Source organism: Lagenorhynchus albirostris, chromosome 2 (assembly GCF_949774975.1).
Source record: "Lagenorhynchus albirostris chromosome 2, mLagAlb1.1, whole genome shotgun sequence".
Classification (NCBI taxonomy): Eukaryota; Metazoa; Chordata; class Mammalia; order Artiodactyla; family Delphinidae; genus Lagenorhynchus; species Lagenorhynchus albirostris.
In genome coordinates, this window is record NC_083096.1 from 169,361,107 (window position 1) to 169,379,675 (window position 18,569).

Here is an 18,569-nt window from a genome sequence, read left to right on the forward strand (position 1 = left end):
GCATGTATTTTAAAAAACCAAAGCAATGCAATATATTGTTTATGGATATTTATATTTGTGATAAAAATATAATAGCATGGAGTGAAAGGATAAACACCAAACTCCTTTTATCAGTCAGGATAGGTTAGGTCCATGCCAGTGTAACAAACACCCAAAATCTCAGCAGCTTGTAACAAGACTGTATTTCTTGCTTGTGCTGCATGTCCATCAGGGGGCAGCAGAGAGGCTGTGTTCCACATCTCCTCGCTCTGGGACGAGGCTGATCTGGCGCCACCAGTTACTGAGGCAAAGGGAAATCGTCCTGTCTCTCAAATCTTCACCTTGGCCAGAGCAAGCCACATGGCCAAACTCAACTTCAAGAGGGAAGGTAACAGCTATCCTACTATGTGCCCCAAAGGAAAAGCAGTAATATTTGGTGGATAACCCCACACCCATGGTGGTGAAGACCCCTGGGAAGAGTACAAAGGGGCCTCCACCTGAACTGTAGTTATTTTAGAAAATATGAAGCAAAAATGTGAAATTTGTTCATTGTGGAGGGAGGCTATTTGGGTGTTTTGTTTATTATTCTCCATGTTGTATCTTTTAAACTTTTCAACACTGGAAGCATAATTTTTTAAGGAAGGGAGCAATGGAACAACATTAATATTAAAAATTGTATACGTGTGTCCTTGTGGGGACCATGCTTCCTTTCATGGTATTCAGGAGAAACGTGAGTAAAAGAACTCGGTTGTTTTTATGTTGAGTTGGAGGCACGGCAGCAGTCTTTTGGACCTCAGCAACAGCCCACTGGGGTCCGACCTCGGTCTCCGCATTGTGTGTGCATCTGTGTGTGCGTCTCCGCCCTGCAGCAAGGGCTCTCCCTGACCTTGTCCTGCTTACCTCTGTTCTCTCAGCCCAGAACTTTCAACAAAGAAGGTGCCTAGTAAATGTTTAATGAATGACTCTGATATGCTCATTTCCATCTAAATAATGAGCCATTTCAGGGCAGGATCCACGTCGTCTTCCCCCTGTGAGCCCTCCTCAAGAAGAAGGAATGAATGCTTGTTGAATGAATGAATGACTGCAGTCCTCCTTCCCCAGCCCATCAATGGAAGCAGAAAATGCACAGCCCTGTCAATTCCAACATGAGCCTCCCAAGGGGCTGGTAAGGACAGTATTTCTGCAGACTCTACCATGCTTTTATGCCTGCATTGAAAAGCCAGTGATTGTGCACGTGGCTGTACAACTTCCCAAGACTCACCGGTTTGGGTTTTTTTTGGTTTTGTTTTTGATGTTGATTTTTTGTTGTTGTTTTTTTCTGCCACACCACGGGACATATCTTAGTTCCCTGACCCGTGCCCCCTGTGGTGGAATCACGGAGTCTTAACCACTGGACCACCAGGGAAGTCCCTCACCCAGTTTTTTTGTTTGTTTGTTTGTTTGTTTGTTTTCGGTACGCGGGCCTCTCACCGTTGTGGCCTCTCCCGTTGTGGACGCGCAGGCTCAGCGGCCCATGTCTCACGGGCCCAGCCGCTCCACGGCATGTGGGATCTTCCTGGTCTGGGGCACGAACCCATGTCCCCTGCATCGGCAGGCGGACTCTCAACCGCTGCGCCACCAGGGAAGCCCCTTCACCCAGTTTTAACCGCGGAAAGTCCTGTGTCCCAGGAAAACTGTGATGGTCGGTCACTTGACACCAACTCCCTTCTCTCTGGGCCTCATTTTTTTCTCATTCTCATATGAGAGGGTTGGTTCTCTTCTCATCTCTACATATCACATCTAAGATTTTAGGAACAGGCCAGAGGGGAAGAGGTGAATCAAAGAAGGAAGAAAGACTCAATTTGGAATTTTCTGAGAGATCTTTATTTTTCACAAAGAGAGTGAATGGGCACTGCCACCCCGGCCTTGGTTCTAGTGGCTTGCAATGGTCTGAAAAAAGAGAGGGGAAAAACCAGAATAGTCTAGTCAGGAACACAGCTTCTGACGCCATATGGAACTGAGTTCAACTCCCAACCATGTTACTCATTGGCTGTATGACCCTGGGAGAGTGACTTGAGCTCTCTGAGCCTCAGTTTTCTCATCTGTACAATGGGGGTAATCATAGTACTTACCTCATGGAGGTTTTAAATTAAACTATTAACTAAGGTGTCATCACAGTGCCTGGCATATGTTTAAGAGTCCATAAATGGTGGCTAAGCCTATTGTCACGAACAGTATTAATCCTCCCTGACCGCTCATTGCCAGATGAGGTTTGCTTTCTCACTGGGGCCTGAGCTTCACCTATCACAGCTTCCACCACATTTCATCATTTTGCTCATTTAATCGTCTGTTCCCCACAAGCCACACATCACTCTATCCTCCATGACAAGAAAAGACCTGGACCAAAGGAGGCACTTCATATACACTTGTTGAAAAAAGGAAGTTCAGCAGTAGCTCAAAGCTCCACCCAGAAGCCCTTGAGATTCTTAGGGCCACACTGCAGCAGAAAACATCCTCAAAGCCTTCTGGCATGTGCCCCACTCCCACTGCTGACCTCCTAGGATCAGGATCTGCTGTTCTCACCCATCCCCCCAGCACCTCTGAGAAGAGCCAGCACCCAGAGCCCTCGCTGCTTGCTCTGTCCTGCTTACCTCCTCAATCCAGTCATTGAAGGCCGAGACTCGCGTGAACACTGTGGGCTTCTTGCGGGTGTTGCAGCCAAAGGCAGAAACGAAGCTGGTCACGCCATGGACCTGAAAGGAGCCATCTGCTGCCGGGCAGTTGAGGGGTCCTCCAGAGTCACCCTGGAATGGTTGGAGAGCAGTGGGGGACTGAGCTGTGTCTGAGCTTTAAGGAATTGGTTCAGACTTTGGGGATTTTGAGAAACCCTTCTATGACTTGACCTCTCTGAGCCTCAGTTTGCTCCTTTGTGATGAGGAATGATATATATCTTACAAGATTTTGTGACAATTAAATGAGGTGATAAGTATATGGTCTTAGCGCAGTGCCTGGTAGAGAGGAAGCAATCAATAAATGGTAGTTCTGATTATTAGTACCACAGTTAGTTATTGTTATTCATATTCACTTGTAGTACAGTGAGAGTATTGCTTAATTATAACTTCAGGACCCCAGATTTGAAGGTGACTTTAGAGATCATGGTGTCCATATCCCTTGCTGTACTGATGGGAATCCTGAGGTCGAGGAAGGGACAGTAACTCGTCCCAGATCAAGTCGGTGTGTGAGCTGGGACTAGAGTCCAGAGACCAGAGCTGTGTGCCTGGGCCGCAGTGACTTCCTCCAAGTCCTGCCTGGCCTGGAGGCTTGAATGAGCCCAGCAGTCAAGATTCCTCCCTCTCCTTCCAGGCAGATAGCAGAAGTACCCTGGGCCCTGCACACCCAGCGGAGTGGCTGTAGCCCCACACCACCTCGGGCAGACAAGAGCTGCTGACTCACATTGCACCCAGAGCGGATGTCCCCGCCGGCGCACACCATGGTCTTCTTCAAGGCACTGCCCCACCAGTCCAACTTGGAGCAGTGCTCGTAGTCTACCACGGGCAGCAGGGCCTGCTGCAGCTTGTCCGGGAGCGGCCCACTGGCTGTGGAGATAGAGAGCATTGAGCAGGGGCTGCAGGGATGCAGGGCTAGGGCTGGGGTCTGGGAGTTAGGACTGGGAGCCCCAGAGTGGGACGGGGGGGTTGAGGAAAAGCCACTCTTCCAGTCTGATGGGAAGTCTCCTCCCACCAGGTTATGTGGTCCTGCCTGCTTTCTCCATCAGAACATCTCCAGCACCTGGCACGCAGAAGACAAAAAAATCTTCCATTGAACACATTCACGTTTGGGAGGGTGAGGGGAGAAGGCTGCCTCTGGAGGAGGAATGGAGGAAAAGTGCAAGGATGCTCCTGATGTCGCCCTCAGCGCCCCGCCCCGGGCTCTGTCATCCTCCCCACTGTCCCTATGGCTGGCTGGAGGGGTCAGCACGTACTGTAGAGACGGCCCCAGCCGCTGATGTAGCAGGGTGTCTCATTGGGCAGGATGTCGCCGGCGGGAGGGAGGCTGGCGAGCTGGACCTTGTCTCCCAGCTGGGCGCTGCGCGAGAGCTTGATGAGGGAGATGTCGTTGCTGGGGAGGAGGGAAGAGTCATGGGCAGCCTGGTCCTCCAGCCAGACCAAGCCCCGCCCCTCAGCTTTGCTTAGGATATTTCACCTCCGGGATGCGCCCGGTGCCCCTTCTCCCTCCAGATCCCATGCATTCCTACTGCTGAGCAACTTCAGGAAGCCCTCCTGGCCTCTTCAGCCCACGCTGACCCTTGGCCTTGGTAATTGTCCTCAGCTTCTACACCAGTGGTTCTCACGCATCAGCTGTGTCAGAATCACTGGAGGGCTTGTTAAAACACAAGTTGCTGGAGCCCATTCCAGAGTTTCTGAGAGTTCACTCACCCACAGGACACGCATTTGGGGTTCCAGAGTGGGTGCACGAAGAGGTCCCCAGCATTGACGGGGATCACCTGTTCGGGGCCCTCTTTCTCAGAGCGGTCATACTCGCCCAACACCACCTGGTAGGTCAGGGAGCTCCTGCTGGCAGAGGTGACATCAGTACAGGCCTGACTGGCCTCCCCCCTCCCTTCCCACAGTCCCCCACTGCCCCAGCCTGCCTGGGTCTCAGGCAGGGAGGGGGCAAGTGAGAGAACTCACGAGATGCAGTGGCCCGCTGTCATGACCCAGTCAGGGGCGATCAGGGTGCCTCCACAAGTGTGGTAGAAAGTCCCGTTCTTTTTATACTGCAGGGAGACCTGGTGGCAAGGGAAGGAGGAGCCTGAGTGGTCTGGGCCCCACAACGAGGGCCGCTACCCATGGCTGTATAGGTTGTGCACTGCACAACTCTAGAGAGAATCATTCACACAGAATGGCGCCTCTGGAAATGTGCAGTGCCTCGCCCACACAACTGTACCATCCACGGCTGCTTTCATGCTACAGTGGCAGAATTAAGTCATTGCAAGAGAAACCACATGGCTGACAAAGGCTAAAATATTACTGTCTCGTCTTTTACAGAACAAGTTAGCTGACCCCTGTTGTAGACCAGTGCCATCCGTAGAACTTTCTGTGATGATGGAAATGTTCAGTATGGTCCAGTATGGTAGCCACTAGCCACATGTGGTTATTGAGAATTTAAAATGTGGTTAGCATTGAGCAACTGAATTTTTAATATTACTAAATTTAATTTAAATTTAGGCCTATGTGGGAAAAGAATCTAAAAAAAGAGTGGCATATGTATATGTATAACTGATTCACTCTGCTGTATACCTGAAACTAACACAAATAAATCGACTACTCTCCAATAAAAATTAAATAAATAAATTTAAATAGCCACATGTGGCTAGTGGCTACTGTGTTAGTGCAATGAGTCTAGTCCTCTGTGCTCCCTTCACTGACCTCTATAAAGCCCTTCATCCCTTTATTGCTCCAGACCTTATAGCCCTGTTGTATAGTTTGAGGGGTCTAGAAATGAGTCCCCCCAATCTCACTCCTTAAACATCATGCTGAACTTCCACCATTAATGCACCAACCCTTGGGTCAAACACTGCCCTCCCCCCAGAGTCTACTTTTAACTTGCAAACAGCCCAGTGAGGGTTACAGATTAAATGGGCAAAACTTCCATGTGAAGTAGATTGTCCAAGGGTTTCCTGGCCTTTGGAGACTGAGGTGAAAACTGGAAACAGCACAATGGGGTCCAGAATGAATATCCTGCAATCAGAGTGTGGGGTGCAGAGCCCATGGTGGGAAATAGTGCAGCTGGTATTGCTCTTACCTGCCAGGGCCAGCTGTAGGGGACCGCATCCTCACCATTGACAACGCGGGAGGAGAGGCTGTAGGAAGTCTGGCCAAAGCCCGAGGCTAGAGGGTAGAGTAGAAGCGTCAGTCAGCTAGAGGGTCCCCCAAAGCAAAGAAGAGGTCTGGGTCCCAGTCCTAGCTATGGCACAAACAGGCTGTGAGATCCCATACAACTCCTTCCCCTATCTGAACCTCAGTAACCACATATGAACAATGAGCATTTGGACTAGAGCAGGGATTTCTGGACTCCCAGGAGTCTAGGGAGAGAGATGAACATGTGGCTTCCTTTCATGGCAGGAATGAAGGAGTTGATGCACTTAGAACCGTGCCTGGTACCCAATGAGCCCTTGAGAAGTGATAGCTATTGTCGTGAAGAGTGGTGGCTTTGAGTAAGACTGCCTGGATTCAAAGTGCAGCTCTGCCCCTGGTTCTAGGATGGGCTACTTTACTTCTCTGAGGGTCAGTTTCTCTACCTGTAAAATGGGGATAATAGTAGTACTGACCTTAAGGGGACTGTTGTGAGGGTTACATGAGATAATATACGAAAATATCCTTAGCGTTCTGCCTGGCATATAGTAAGCACTCAGTAAGCATTATCTGTTACCATTCATTATTCTCAGTCAAGAGACGCTGCTTGGAGGAGGTAGCCCTGAGCTGTAATGTAATAGGGCAGAGAGTCCAGGAAAAGGCTAGACCACGGGATATGGAGTGCAGTAGGGGGAGTGTGAGAGGAGAGTTGGAGGGTTAAGCAGAGGAACAGAAATTCCAACCCAAGCAGTCTAACCACAGGCCCCAAAGTCTTTCCCCCTAGACTTTGTTTACCACCCACGTCGAGGACTCCCACCGCAGACCTTTGGGTCCCCCAGTCTTCCTCCTGAGCTGGTCTATCACCCACAGCTTCCCCTCTATTCTCCTGCTCCAGCATCAAACTGACAACCTCCACAATCATGCCCCAGATACAAGCTGGGACCTCTCCTATGGAACCACGTATTGGGTTTGCGAGACTCAGGGTGGGTTGGTAGATTTCAAGGGCTCCTGGCACGGGGCAGCACAGGCTGGGGTCTTACCAAGGGCCACAAATAGGAGAAAGCTCAGCAGCCGGAGCATCGTGGGTTTTGAGATGGTAGGAGAGAGATCCATAGCCTGAGGCTCTAATATAGGGCAGAAGGCGGGTGAGGGGGGTCACACTGGGCCCCATTCCCCGAACAGGTGGTAGAACACCAGGTCTCCCATGGTCCAAGGCTACAGCCCCCACCCCCTGCAGATGGGGGAGAGTCAGCCAACAACAGGATCCAGGGTTCCCTGCAATGTGTGACTGCACAGGTGGCACTGAATGGCAAGCTGATAACAGGGGAAAGGGCAGGAAAGTTCACATCAGAACAAGACAGCCTCTTCCAGGAACAAACATAGGCTCTGGGACTGGTCACACCTGGGTTCAAATCCTGACTCTGACATCTCCAAGCTTTGCATCCTTGGGCACATTGCTTAACCTCTCTGATCTTCAGGTTTCTGTCCTCTAACATAGGGTTAATATTAGTATCCACCTCAATTAAAAACATTTTTTGTTGAGGACTTTATCAGGATGTTTTTGGGCATGCAGCCATGAACAAGAATGGTCCCTGGGGCTTCCCTAGTGGCGCAGTGGTTGAGTCCGCCTGCCAATGCAGGGGACACGGGTTCGTGCCCCGGTCTCCCACATGCTGCGGAGCGGCTGGGCCCATGAGCCATGGCCGCTGAGCCTGCGCGTCCTGCTCCGCAACAGGAGAGGCCACAACAGTGAGAGGCCCACGTACTGCAAAAAAAAAAAAAGAATGGTCCCAGCTTGGGAATTCCCTGGTGGTCCAATGGTTAGGACTCCACACTTTCACTGCTGAGGGCACGGGTTCGATTCCTGGTCCGGGAACTAAGATCCCCACAAGCCAGGTGGGGCGGCCAAAAAAAACCAAATAGAGCATTATAAAATTCCTCTGTGGATACCATCCCTATGACATTCCTTTGCTTTCATTAGCGATTTCCACATGCATATGTATTCCCAAACAATACATTGGGTTTTCCTCTACTGGCCCTTTATATAAGAAGAATCACACAGTGATTATCCTTTTGTGATCTAGTTTTTATTTTGTGTTCAATATTGGTTTCTGAGACTCGTCCATTTGCAGTTGATTTATTTTTACTCTTACTAGTCCATACTTTAGATATGTCAAAATCTATCCACTCTATTGTTAATGGATATTTGAGTGTTTCTAACTCTTTGCTGTTATGGAAATGGTTCACAAGTATCTGTTCTAGCCTTGGACAAGAATTAATGCACTATAGGGTATGTGCTTGTACAGCTAAACTGGGTAATGACAGTATTGAATATTCCCATTAACATGAAATGAAGGTTCCTATTATTCCACATCTGAGCCAACCTTTTTATTTCTGTTTTCCAATGTTTGCCCAATTGTGAGGCATGGGAGGGTGTTTCATTGTGATTTTAATTTGCATTTAATTGATCACAAGTGAGATTGAGTATCTTTTTAAATGTTTGTTGGTCATCCATATTTCGTCTTCCATGAAATGCCTGTTTAAGTCTTTTTGGCATCCTCTATTTTTAAAAAAATTATTCAATTTATTTAAACAAAACCAAGAAACTGTTCACCCATTTCTCCCCCCGTCTGCCTCTTGCAACTACTAAATTGTTCTCTGTATCTACAAGCTTGTTTTTTTGTTTTGGTTCTTTTTTAGATTCCACATATCAGAGAGATCATACAGTATATGTCTTTCTCTCTGTTTGACTTATTTCACTTAGCGTAATGCCCTAGAGGTCCATTCATGTTGTCACAAATGGCAATGGCAAGGTTTCATTCTTTTTTTTTAATGGCTGAATCTCTCTCTCTCACACACACACACACACACACACTCACACACACACACACACACTCACACACACACACACACACACAATCCATTCACCCTTCAATGGACACCTGGGTTATTTCCGTATCTTAGCTATTGTATATAATGCTGCAATGGGGAGTTCCCTGGTAGCCTAGTGGTTAGGATTACGGGCTTTCACTGCTATGGCCTGGGTTCAATCCCTGGTCAGGGAACTGAGATCCCGCAAGCTGCGTGGCACGGCTGAAAAAAAAAATGCTGCAATGAACATGGGGGTGCATCTATCTTTTCAAATTAGTGTTTTAGTTTTCTTCGGATAAATATTGCTGGATCATAGGATAACCCTATTTTTAATTTTTCGAGGAACTTCCGTACTGTTTTCAATAGTGGTTGCACCAATTTGCATTCCCACCAACAGTGCACAGTGGTTTCCTTTTCTCTGTATTCTTGCCAACACTTGTTACTTCTTAATTTTTTGATAATAGCCATTCTAAAAGATGTGAGGTGATACCTCATTGTGGTTTTGATTTGCAGTTCCCTGCTGATTAATGACGTTGAGCCTCTTTTCATGTACCTGATGACCATCTGTATGTCTTCTTTGGAAGAATGTCTGTTCAGAGCTTCTGCCCATTTTTAAATTGGATTGTTTGGTTTTTTGCTATTGAGTTGTATGAGCTCTTTGTATTTTGGATATCAGCCCCTTATCGGACATATGATTTGTAATTATTTTCTCCCATTCAGTAGGGTACCTTTTCATTTTGTTGATGGTTTCCTTTGCTATGCAGGAGCTTTTTAGTTTGATATAGTCCCACTTTATTTTTGCTCCTGTTGCTTTTACTTTTGGTGTCAGATTCAAAAAATCATCGGTAAGACCTATGTCAAGGAACTAACTGCTTATGTTTTCTTCTAGGCATTTTATGGTTTCAGGTCTTATGTTCAAGTCTTTAATCCATTTTGAGTTAATTTTTGTGTATGGTATAAAAGAGTGGTCCTGTTTCATTCTTTTGCATGTGGCTCTCCAATTTTCCCAGCACCATTAATTGAAGAGACTCTCTTTTTCCCCATTGTATATATTTTTGGCCCCTTTGTTGTAAATCAATTGACCATGTATGCATAGGTTTATTTCTGGACTCTCTATTCTGTTCCATTGATCTACGTTTCTATGTTTATGCCAATACCATACCATTTTAATCACTACAGCTTTGTGATACAGTTTGAAATCAGACAGCATAATGCCTCCAGCTTTATTCTTCTTTCTCAAAATTGATTTGGCTGTTTGTGGTCTTTTGTGTTTTCATACTAATTTTAGGATTGTTTGTTCTATCTCTGTGAAAAATACCATTGGAATTTTGATAAGGATTGCACTGAATCTGTAGATTTCTTTGGGTAGTATGGACATTTTAACACTATTAATTCTTCCAATCCATGAGCATGACTCTTTTTGCATTTATTTGTGTCTTCCTCAATTTCTATCTTTTTTTTCTGGCCACACCATGTGGCATGTGGGATCTTAGTTTCTTAACCAGGGGTCGATCCTGCACCCCCTGCATTGGAAGCACAGAGTCTTTTTTCTTTTTTTAACATGTTTATTGAAGTATAATTGCTTTACAATGTTGTGTTAGTTTCTGCTGTATAACAAAGTGAATCAGCTATAGATATACATATATCCCCATATCCCCTCCCTCTTGGAAGTGCAGAGTCTTAACCACTGGATCACCAGGGAAGTTCCCCATGTCTTCTTCAGTTTCTTTCATTAATGTCTTGTAGTTTTCAATACACAGGTCTTTAACCTCTTTGGTTAAATTTATTCCTAGGTATTTTATTCTTTTTGATGAAATTGTAAATGGAACTGTTTTCTTAGTTTCTCTTTCTGATAGTGTGTTATTAGTGTAAAGAAATGAAACAGATTTTTGTTTATTGATTTTGTGTCCTACAACTTTACTGAATTCAGTTATTAGTTCTAACAGTCTTTTGATGGAGTCTTTAGGATTTTCTATATATGATATCATGTCATCTGCAAATAGTGACATTTTACTTCTTCCTTTCCAATTTGGATGCATTTTATTTCTTTTTCTTGACTAATTGCTCTGGCTAGAACTTCCAGTTCTAAGTCAAATAAAAGTGGTGAGAGTGGACAACCTTGTCTTCTTGTTCCTGATCTTAGAAGAAAAGCTTTTGGCTTTTCACTGTTGAGTATAATGTTAGCTGTGGGCTTGTCACATATGGCCTTTACTATGTTGAGGTTTGTCTGCTCTATGCTCGTTTTGTTGAGAGCTTTTTTTAAAAATAATAAATGGATGTTGAATTTTGTCAAACACTTTTTCTGTGTCTATTGAGATGATCATATGATTTTTATCCTTCGTTTTGTTAATGTGGTATATCATATGACTGATTTGTGGATGTTGAACCATCCTTGCATCTCTGGAATAAATCCCACTTGATCATGGTATACGATCAATCCTTTTAATGTACTGTTGAATTCAATTTGTTAATATTTTGTTTAGGATTTTTGCATCTATATTCAACAGGGATATTGGCTTATAGTTTTTGGTTTTTTTGTGGTGTCCTTTTTTGCTTTTGTTATCAGGGGAATGCTGGCTTCATAAAATGTGTTTGGAAGAGTTTCCCCTCTTCTATTTTTTGGAATAGTTTGAGAAGGATAGGTATTAATTCTTCTTTGACTGTTTGGTAGAAATCATCTGTGAAGCTGTCTGATCCTGGACTTCTGTTTGTTGGAAAGTTTTCAATTACGGATTCAATCTCCTTGCGAGTAACTGGTTTGTTCAGATTTTCTGTTTCATCATGATTCAATCTTGTTAGTTTGTATATTTCTAGGAATTTATCCATTTCTTCTAGGTTGTCCAATTCGTTGGCATATAATTGCTCATAGTTGTCTCTTATGAGCCTTTGTATTTCTTTGGTATCAGTTGTAATATCTCCTCTTTCATTTCTGATTTTGAGTCCTCTCTCTCTTTTTCTTGATGAGTCTAGCTGAAGGTTTGCAATTTTATTCATCTTTTTAAAGAAATGACTCTTAGTTTCAATTATCTTTTCTATTGTTTTTTTAGTCTCTATTTCATTTATTTCTGCTCTAATCTTTGTTATTTCCTTCCTTCTACTAACTTTGGGCCACATTTTTTCTTCTTTTTGTAGTTCCTTGAGGTGTAAAGTTAGTTGTTTATTTGAGACTTTTCTTGTTTCTTGAGGTAAGCATTTATTGCTTGACCCACCCCCTTAGAACTGCTTTTGCTGCATCTCATAAATTTTGATACGTTACATTTCTATTTTTATTTGTCTCAAGGTATGTTTTAGTTTCTCTTTTGATTTCTTCCTTGACCCATTGGTTGTTCAGTAGCATATTGTTTAATCTCTCATATTTGTGAATTTTCCAGTTTCTTCATGTAATTAATTTGTAGTTTCATACAGTTGTGGTCAGAAAAAGATGCTTGATATTATTTCAATTCTCTTAAATTTTTTAAGACTTGTTTATGGCCTAATGTATGATATATCTTGGAAAATGTTCCATGTGCACTGGAGAAGAATGTGTGTTCTGTTGCTTTTGGATGGAATGTTATGTAAATATCTGTTAAATCAATCTGGTCTAACATGTCATTTGGTCATTTTAGACCAAAGTTTCCTAATTGGTTTTCTGTCTGGATGATCTATCCATTGATGTAAGTGGGGTATTAAAGTCCCTTACAATTATTGTACATCTATCTATTTCTCTCTTTAGGTCTGTTAATATTTGCTCTATATATTTAGATACTCCTATGTTTGGTGTATAAGTATTTACATGTTATATCCTATTGTTGGATTGACTCCTTTATCATTGTGTAACACCCTTCTTTATCTCTTATTACAGTCTTTGTTTTAAAGTTTATTTTTTCTGACATAAATATAGCTACTCCAGCTTTCTTTTGGTTTCCATTTGCATGGAATATCTTTTTCCATCCATTCACTTTCAGTCTGTGTGTGTCTTTACATATAAAGTGTCTCTCGTAAGCAACATAAAGACAGGTCTTGTTTTTTTTATCCATTCACCAGCTTTATGTCTTTTGATTAGAGAATTTAGTGCATTTACATTTAAAGTAATTATTGCTACATATGTACTTATTGCCACTTTGTTATTTGTTTTCTCGTTGTTTTTGTAGTTTCTGTTCCTTTCTTCTTCTCTAGCTCTCTTTTTTTGCGGTTTGATGACTTTCTTCAGTGGTATGCTCATATACCTTTCTCTTTATCTTCTGTGTATTTACTATAGGTTTTTGCTTTTGGACACCATGAGGCTTACATATAAAAACTTAAATCTGTAACTGTCTATTTTAAGTTGATAACAACTTAGTTTTGATCCCATTCTAAAGCTCACCATTTTTACAGGCAGCAGCTAGAACTTTTGAGATGATAGGAAAGAGACATATATCCTGAGGCTCTACTATAGGGCAGAAGATAGGTGAGAGGGGTACAGACTGGGCCCCATTCCCAGAACAGGTGGTAGAACACTAGGTCTCCCATGGTCCAAAGCCACACCCCCCGCCCACTGCAGATGGGGGAGAGACAGCCAACAACAGGTCCCAGAGTTTCCTCCAACGTGTGGCTGCACGGGTGACATTGAATGGCAAGCTGATAACAGGGGAGGGGGAAGGAAAGTTCACATCAGAACAAGCCAGCAGCTTCCAGGAACGAACATGGGCTCTGGGACTGGTCACACCTTGGTTCAAATCCTGGCTCTGCCACTTCCAAGCTCTGCATCCTTGGGCACATGGCTTAACTTCTCTGAGTTTCAAGTTTCTCACCTCTAACATAGGATTAATATTAGTTGGGGACTTCCCTGGTGGCGAAGTGGTTAAGAATCTGCCTGCCAATGCCGGGGACACGGGTTCGAGCCCTGGTCCGGGAAGATCCCACATGCCACGGAGCAACTAAGCCCATGCACCACAACTACTGAGCCTGTGCTCTAGAGCCTGCGAGCCACAACTACTGAGCCCATGTGCCACAACTACTGAGCCCACGTGCTGCAACTACTGAAGCCCGCGTGCCTAGAGCCCATGCTCCGCAACAAGAGAATCCACAACAATAAGAAGCCCACACACCACAGTGAAGTGTAGCCCCCGCTCGCCGCAACTAGAAAGCCTGTGCACAGCAACAAAGACCCAACGCAGCCAAAAATCAATCAGTCAGTCAGTCAATAAAGGCTATTTCTGATTGTGGTGGAAGGTGCTATGAAAAGAATGAAATGTAGGTGACTGGGGTGGGAATGGGAGTGACTCATTTAGATGGGGGACCAGAGAGAGTGACATTTGAGCTGAAGAGGTAGTGTTCAGTTGGGTCCTGAACAAGGCAAGTAAAAGCCAGCCATGAGAAGCCCTGAAGGAAAAGCTCTCCAGTTGGGAAGGACGACAAGTGCAAAGACCTGGAGGCTGGAATAGGCTTGGCTTGTCCAAGGAGAGGAGGTCAGTGAGGCTGAAGCATAGTAGTCAAAGTGAAGAGTGGTAGGGAATGAGGTCCAAGAAGAGGTGATGCCTAAAACTGAATTCACACCTGATCCAGCAATTCCACTCCTAGGTAGGACCCTCAAGAAAATCATGCACATGTGCCCCAGGAGACATGCACAAGAATGTTCCTGGTGTTCCTGTCCTCAATCCTCAATAACAGAAACATAGAAACAACAGAAATGTCCATGAAGGCAAATGGGTGAAAATGTGTAGTATATTTATACAATAGAATATTAATCAGCAGTCAAAAATAATGAATCACCATGACATGCCACAATGTAGATAATTCCTAGGAATCTAAATTAAGAAGGAAAAAAGGCCCCGGAAGATGAAATGCTGTTTAATACTCTTTTTATAGAATTAAAAACAACTGAAATTTTAAAATATACCTTTTAAGGAATGCAAATAGGTGAATAAAACTGTATAAAAAGGCAAGTAAAGGCATGATGAACAGAGGATTCTGGATGACCGTTAACTCAAGTCTGGGGTGGAGGAAGGAGGATAGATTAGATGTTGTTAGAGCTTCCTGCTTTGCTTTGGTAGTTTTCATTTTGGTTTTAGCTTTTTCAAAGGTAAATTTGCATACAATAAAATCCTCCAGTTTTAACTGTAAATTTAGTAAGTCTTGACAAACACACACAGTCATGTAACCACCACCACAGTCATGATACGGAACACTTTCATTACCCGAGAAATTTCCCTCCCACCTAGTCACATTCCATCCCACCCCCACACCTGGCCCCCCTGGCAACCTGTGATCTGCTTTCCATCTCTTTAGTTTGGCCTTTTCTAGCATCTTTACATACAAATGGAAGCATATAGTATATAGTTTACGTTTCTGGGCCTCTTTCACTTAGCATATGCTTTTGAGAGTCGTCTGTGTCATTATGTTAGATGTGGTTTTGAAGGTGGCAACTACATTATTTAAAATAACTGTCTGTCTAATAAATAAGAGTGGCCCATGAGCAGACTCATGATATTTCATTAATCCAATTCTGTTACCTGAAATCCAGATTTAGAGAGAGAGAGAGAGAGAATAAGAAAGAGAGAGAAAGAGGTGGGTGAAGGCCAGACCCTATAGGGTCTCTTTGCAGGTCAGGCTGAGAAGGAGTTTGGTCTTTATTCTAAGCATAAGGAGAAAGCTATGGTGGGTGGGGGTGGTGATTAAGTAAGGGAAGGACCTGGGATCTCGCTTTTGCTTTCAAAAAATCTCTTTCCTGGGTACTGTGGGAAGGATTGTGGGATGAGAGTGAGGGGGACCGGCTGGAACTACTTCAGGCGCTTGGGCAAAGCAGGGCTATGAGGGGTGGGCATCGGGCTTGGCCTGGGATGGCGGAGATGGAAATGGAGAGATGTGGGTGTGGTCAGGGTATATTTTAGAGGTAGAGCGATACCTGAGATCACCTCAGCGAAGTGTGAAGCACAGAGCCTGGCTCTAAATCAGTGAACTCAACTCACATGAATTTGTAGAAAAGACTTAGCACACCTTCGCTAGCTGTTGGAAACAACCTCCCAGCCCCGGGACTGACATTTTGTAGGGGCTCAATGAATGTTTGCTGAATAAGGCAAACGGGCTCTGCAGACTTTCCTGAGCAACCCTTGTCTCTCCTCAACACCCAGCGCTCTAAGGATCACCAGACTCCTTCCTGCTGGCGTCACTGATTGTATAGAGCCATCCTTTGGGGGCTCATACGTTTCAGAAGCATGGGAGGAAGGCAATGCTTAGTTGCTTAAACGGATCCCTCGTGATGGCTGTCAGGCATCAGCTGGGCAGGGTTTCTTTTAGGGGTGCAGCCCCTCCGAGAACTCCCACAGTGATGTCTGTGACTCTGATAGCCTGAGCCTGTGGTGAGTGTGTCGACACAACAGAAGCAGCTGTGAAATCCTTCAAAGCGTGATAAAAATAGCTGTGCCCTCCCTTACTCCCTGTTCCCTATGGGCCTGGACATGTTTGTTTGTTCAGCTTTGAAGCTCGGAGCCATTTCCCAGACCCTGAGCAGAGGAGGAAAGGGGGAGAGGCCGAGGACATGGCTGGGGAGCCGGAGGGGCGGGTCAGACCCTCCTGGATCCCACCGTAGAACGTCTGAAACAGACAGAGCCTAAAAGATGATCTAATCCATCTCTTCTGACAGACAGGAAATTAAGGACAGTGAGAACAGTGAGGACTGGCCCAGGGCCACCCCCGATTTATCACTGCCTGCCCCCTGCTCCAATGTCACACGATAAGACTCTCCAGCCTTTAACCAGGTGGCCTTGAGCAGGTCCCAGCCTCTCTGCAGACAGGCACGCAGCCACCCTGGCCCTCTGCTCTGTCCCAAGGGAGATGAACCCTCCAGGATTCTGTCTTACCACAACGCCTGTCAGGTCATCTTATCCTCAAGGCCTGGTGGACACAGTGTCACGTGTGCTGCTGATTAAGCCTCTGGGGTTTTCTGGCCTAGGAGCAGCTGGAGCTTTCCCCTGGGAAGAGGGAGCTGGCAGGGAAGCTGACGGATCCACAGTAGGCCTCAGCCTAACGCAGGCCACATCCCGAACTGGAGGTAGAGGCCCGGGTGTGCGGGAGAGTATGGGCAGTTGGGAGGTTGGTCTGGAGGGTAAGGAGGCTGAGGCAGCTGGGGAGCCCTTTCTTAGGGAGGAGCGTTTTCATTGTTTCTAGTTCCCACCTGGTGGGAAACTTCATGAGGGCCAAACTTTCCTATCTATCTTTGAATTCCCAGTACCAGAAGAGGCCTGGCACATGGTGTGCACTCAGCAATATACACATTACATTAAAAGAGGCTGTTTACAATAGCCAGGACACGGAAGCAGCCTAAGTGTCCATCAACAGATGAATGGATGAAGAAGATGTGGCACATATATACAATGGAATACTACTCAGCCATAAAAAGGAACGAAATTGAGTTATTTGTAGTGAGGTGGATGGACCTAGAGACTGTCATACAGAGAGAAGTAAGTCAGAAAGAGAAAAACAAATACCGTATGCTAATGAATATATATGGAATCTAGAAAAATGGTACCGATGAACCTAGTGGTAGGGAAGGAATAAAGATGCACACGTTGAGAACGGACTTGAGGACACGGGGGGGGAAGGGGAGCCTGGGATGAAGTGAGAGAGTAGCATGGACATATATACACTACCAAATGTAAAATGGATGGCTAGTGGGAAGCAGCCGCATAGCACAGGGAGATCAGCTATGTGCTTTGTGACCGCCTAGAGGGGTGGGGTAGGGAGGGTGGGAGGGAGACACAAGAGGGAGGAGATATGGGGGTATATGTATACATGTGACTGATTCACTTTGTTGTACAGCAGAAACTAACACAATATTGTAAAACAGTTATACTCCAGTAAAGATGTGAAAAAAACAAAGAGGCAACGAATGAATGAATGAAGCCAAAGATGCTTCAATGCCCGACTCTTCCTCCCCTGACTCTCATAACGGGCACATCTGGAGGCCCACCCCTCTGCGCGTCCCGGAGAAGCCAGCCAAGCGGCAGCGTTTGGATGGTGGTTCTGAAGAGCAGCGTCCGGAGGACGTTAATCCGTGTTCTGTGACAAATAAGCCACGATAATGGAGCCCCTGCTGTGTTCCCTGCTGGGGGCTCAGCTCCCACCCAGAACCCAGTGGGCACTCAATAAAGAATCAAAGATCCAATGGGCTTGGGAAATACGAGATTAAAGAAAGTTCAAATGGATCTTTCCTGTAGGACTTCTCAGAGTCTGCAAGGTGCCAATGTTCACCTTGAGTCACCTACAGTGATCTTAAGTCCCAGATTCTCTGGTGCCTCACTGCCCTGTAGCACCCCAGCTACCAGCCCCATCCCTCTCAGACGGGACAGCTCAGCCGCAGAGATCAGGCAGGTGCCCCCCTGGCCCTGCAATGGCGCCAAGAAGCCACTGAGGGGACCCAGGGCTGGGACAACATGCAGGTGGCTCCTGCCTCGAGGAAGACACTGCCTCCGCTGGGACCCGAGGTGATGCTGGACAGTGGCATTGGGGAGGGATACGGGCCAGTGCCCTGTCTTCCTGGGGCTGAGCAGGTGGGTGGGAGAAGCACCCCCCCCGCACCTCCACTGCTCTGGGAGATGGTGGTGACAAAGGGGCTGGAGGTGTGAAGCCCCCTTCTTCCCCTGCTCTCATTCCATGGCCCTCCTGGCACGTACACATTCAACAAATGTTTGTCGAACACCTACTAGATTCCAGGCACTGACCTGTCACCAGGGATCCTCTTGCGAAGAAGACAAAGCTTCCTGAGCCCACAGCCAGCAGGGGGCGTGTGGCAGCAGGAACCGGGTGTCAGCCCACTGGACGCTCTCCGTCGGCCCCTCGCCGGGCTCCACCCACCCTGCGCGGCTGGCTGACCTGATGGAAGCATCCGTGGGCTCCATGGTCCTCTGGGTTTCGTTCGGTCAGTGGAAG

The 18,569-nt window shown here is 45.9% G+C and overlaps 1 protein-coding gene and 1 long non-coding RNA gene across 2 annotated transcripts; one reads left to right on the forward strand and one right to left on the reverse strand.

Annotated features, from left to right (window-relative positions):
* Positions 1 to 1,827: 1,827 nt before the first annotated feature.
* On the reverse strand, positions 1,828 to 16,540 carry CELA3B (chymotrypsin like elastase 3B). The gene is made up of 8 exons (XM_060142778.1): positions 16,502 to 16,540; positions 5,764 to 5,849; positions 4,650 to 4,747; positions 4,395 to 4,529; positions 3,941 to 4,077; positions 3,412 to 3,554; positions 2,610 to 2,762; positions 1,828 to 1,908 (listed from the first exon to the last, which is right to left on the reverse strand). The coding sequence occupies exons 3-8, from the start codon at positions 4,670 to 4,672 to the stop codon at positions 1,891 to 1,893; spliced, it is 609 nt and encodes a 202-aa protein (XP_059998761.1). The 5' UTR covers positions 4,673 to 4,747; positions 5,764 to 5,849; positions 16,502 to 16,540; the 3' UTR covers positions 1,828 to 1,890.
* LOC132516344 (uncharacterized) lies at positions 16,538 to 17,805 on the forward strand. The gene is made up of 2 exons (XR_009539299.1): positions 16,538 to 16,692; positions 17,488 to 17,805. It is a non-coding gene; the product is annotated as an uncharacterized LOC132516344 (long non-coding RNA).
* The last annotated feature ends 764 nt before the right edge of the window (positions 17,806 to 18,569 follow it).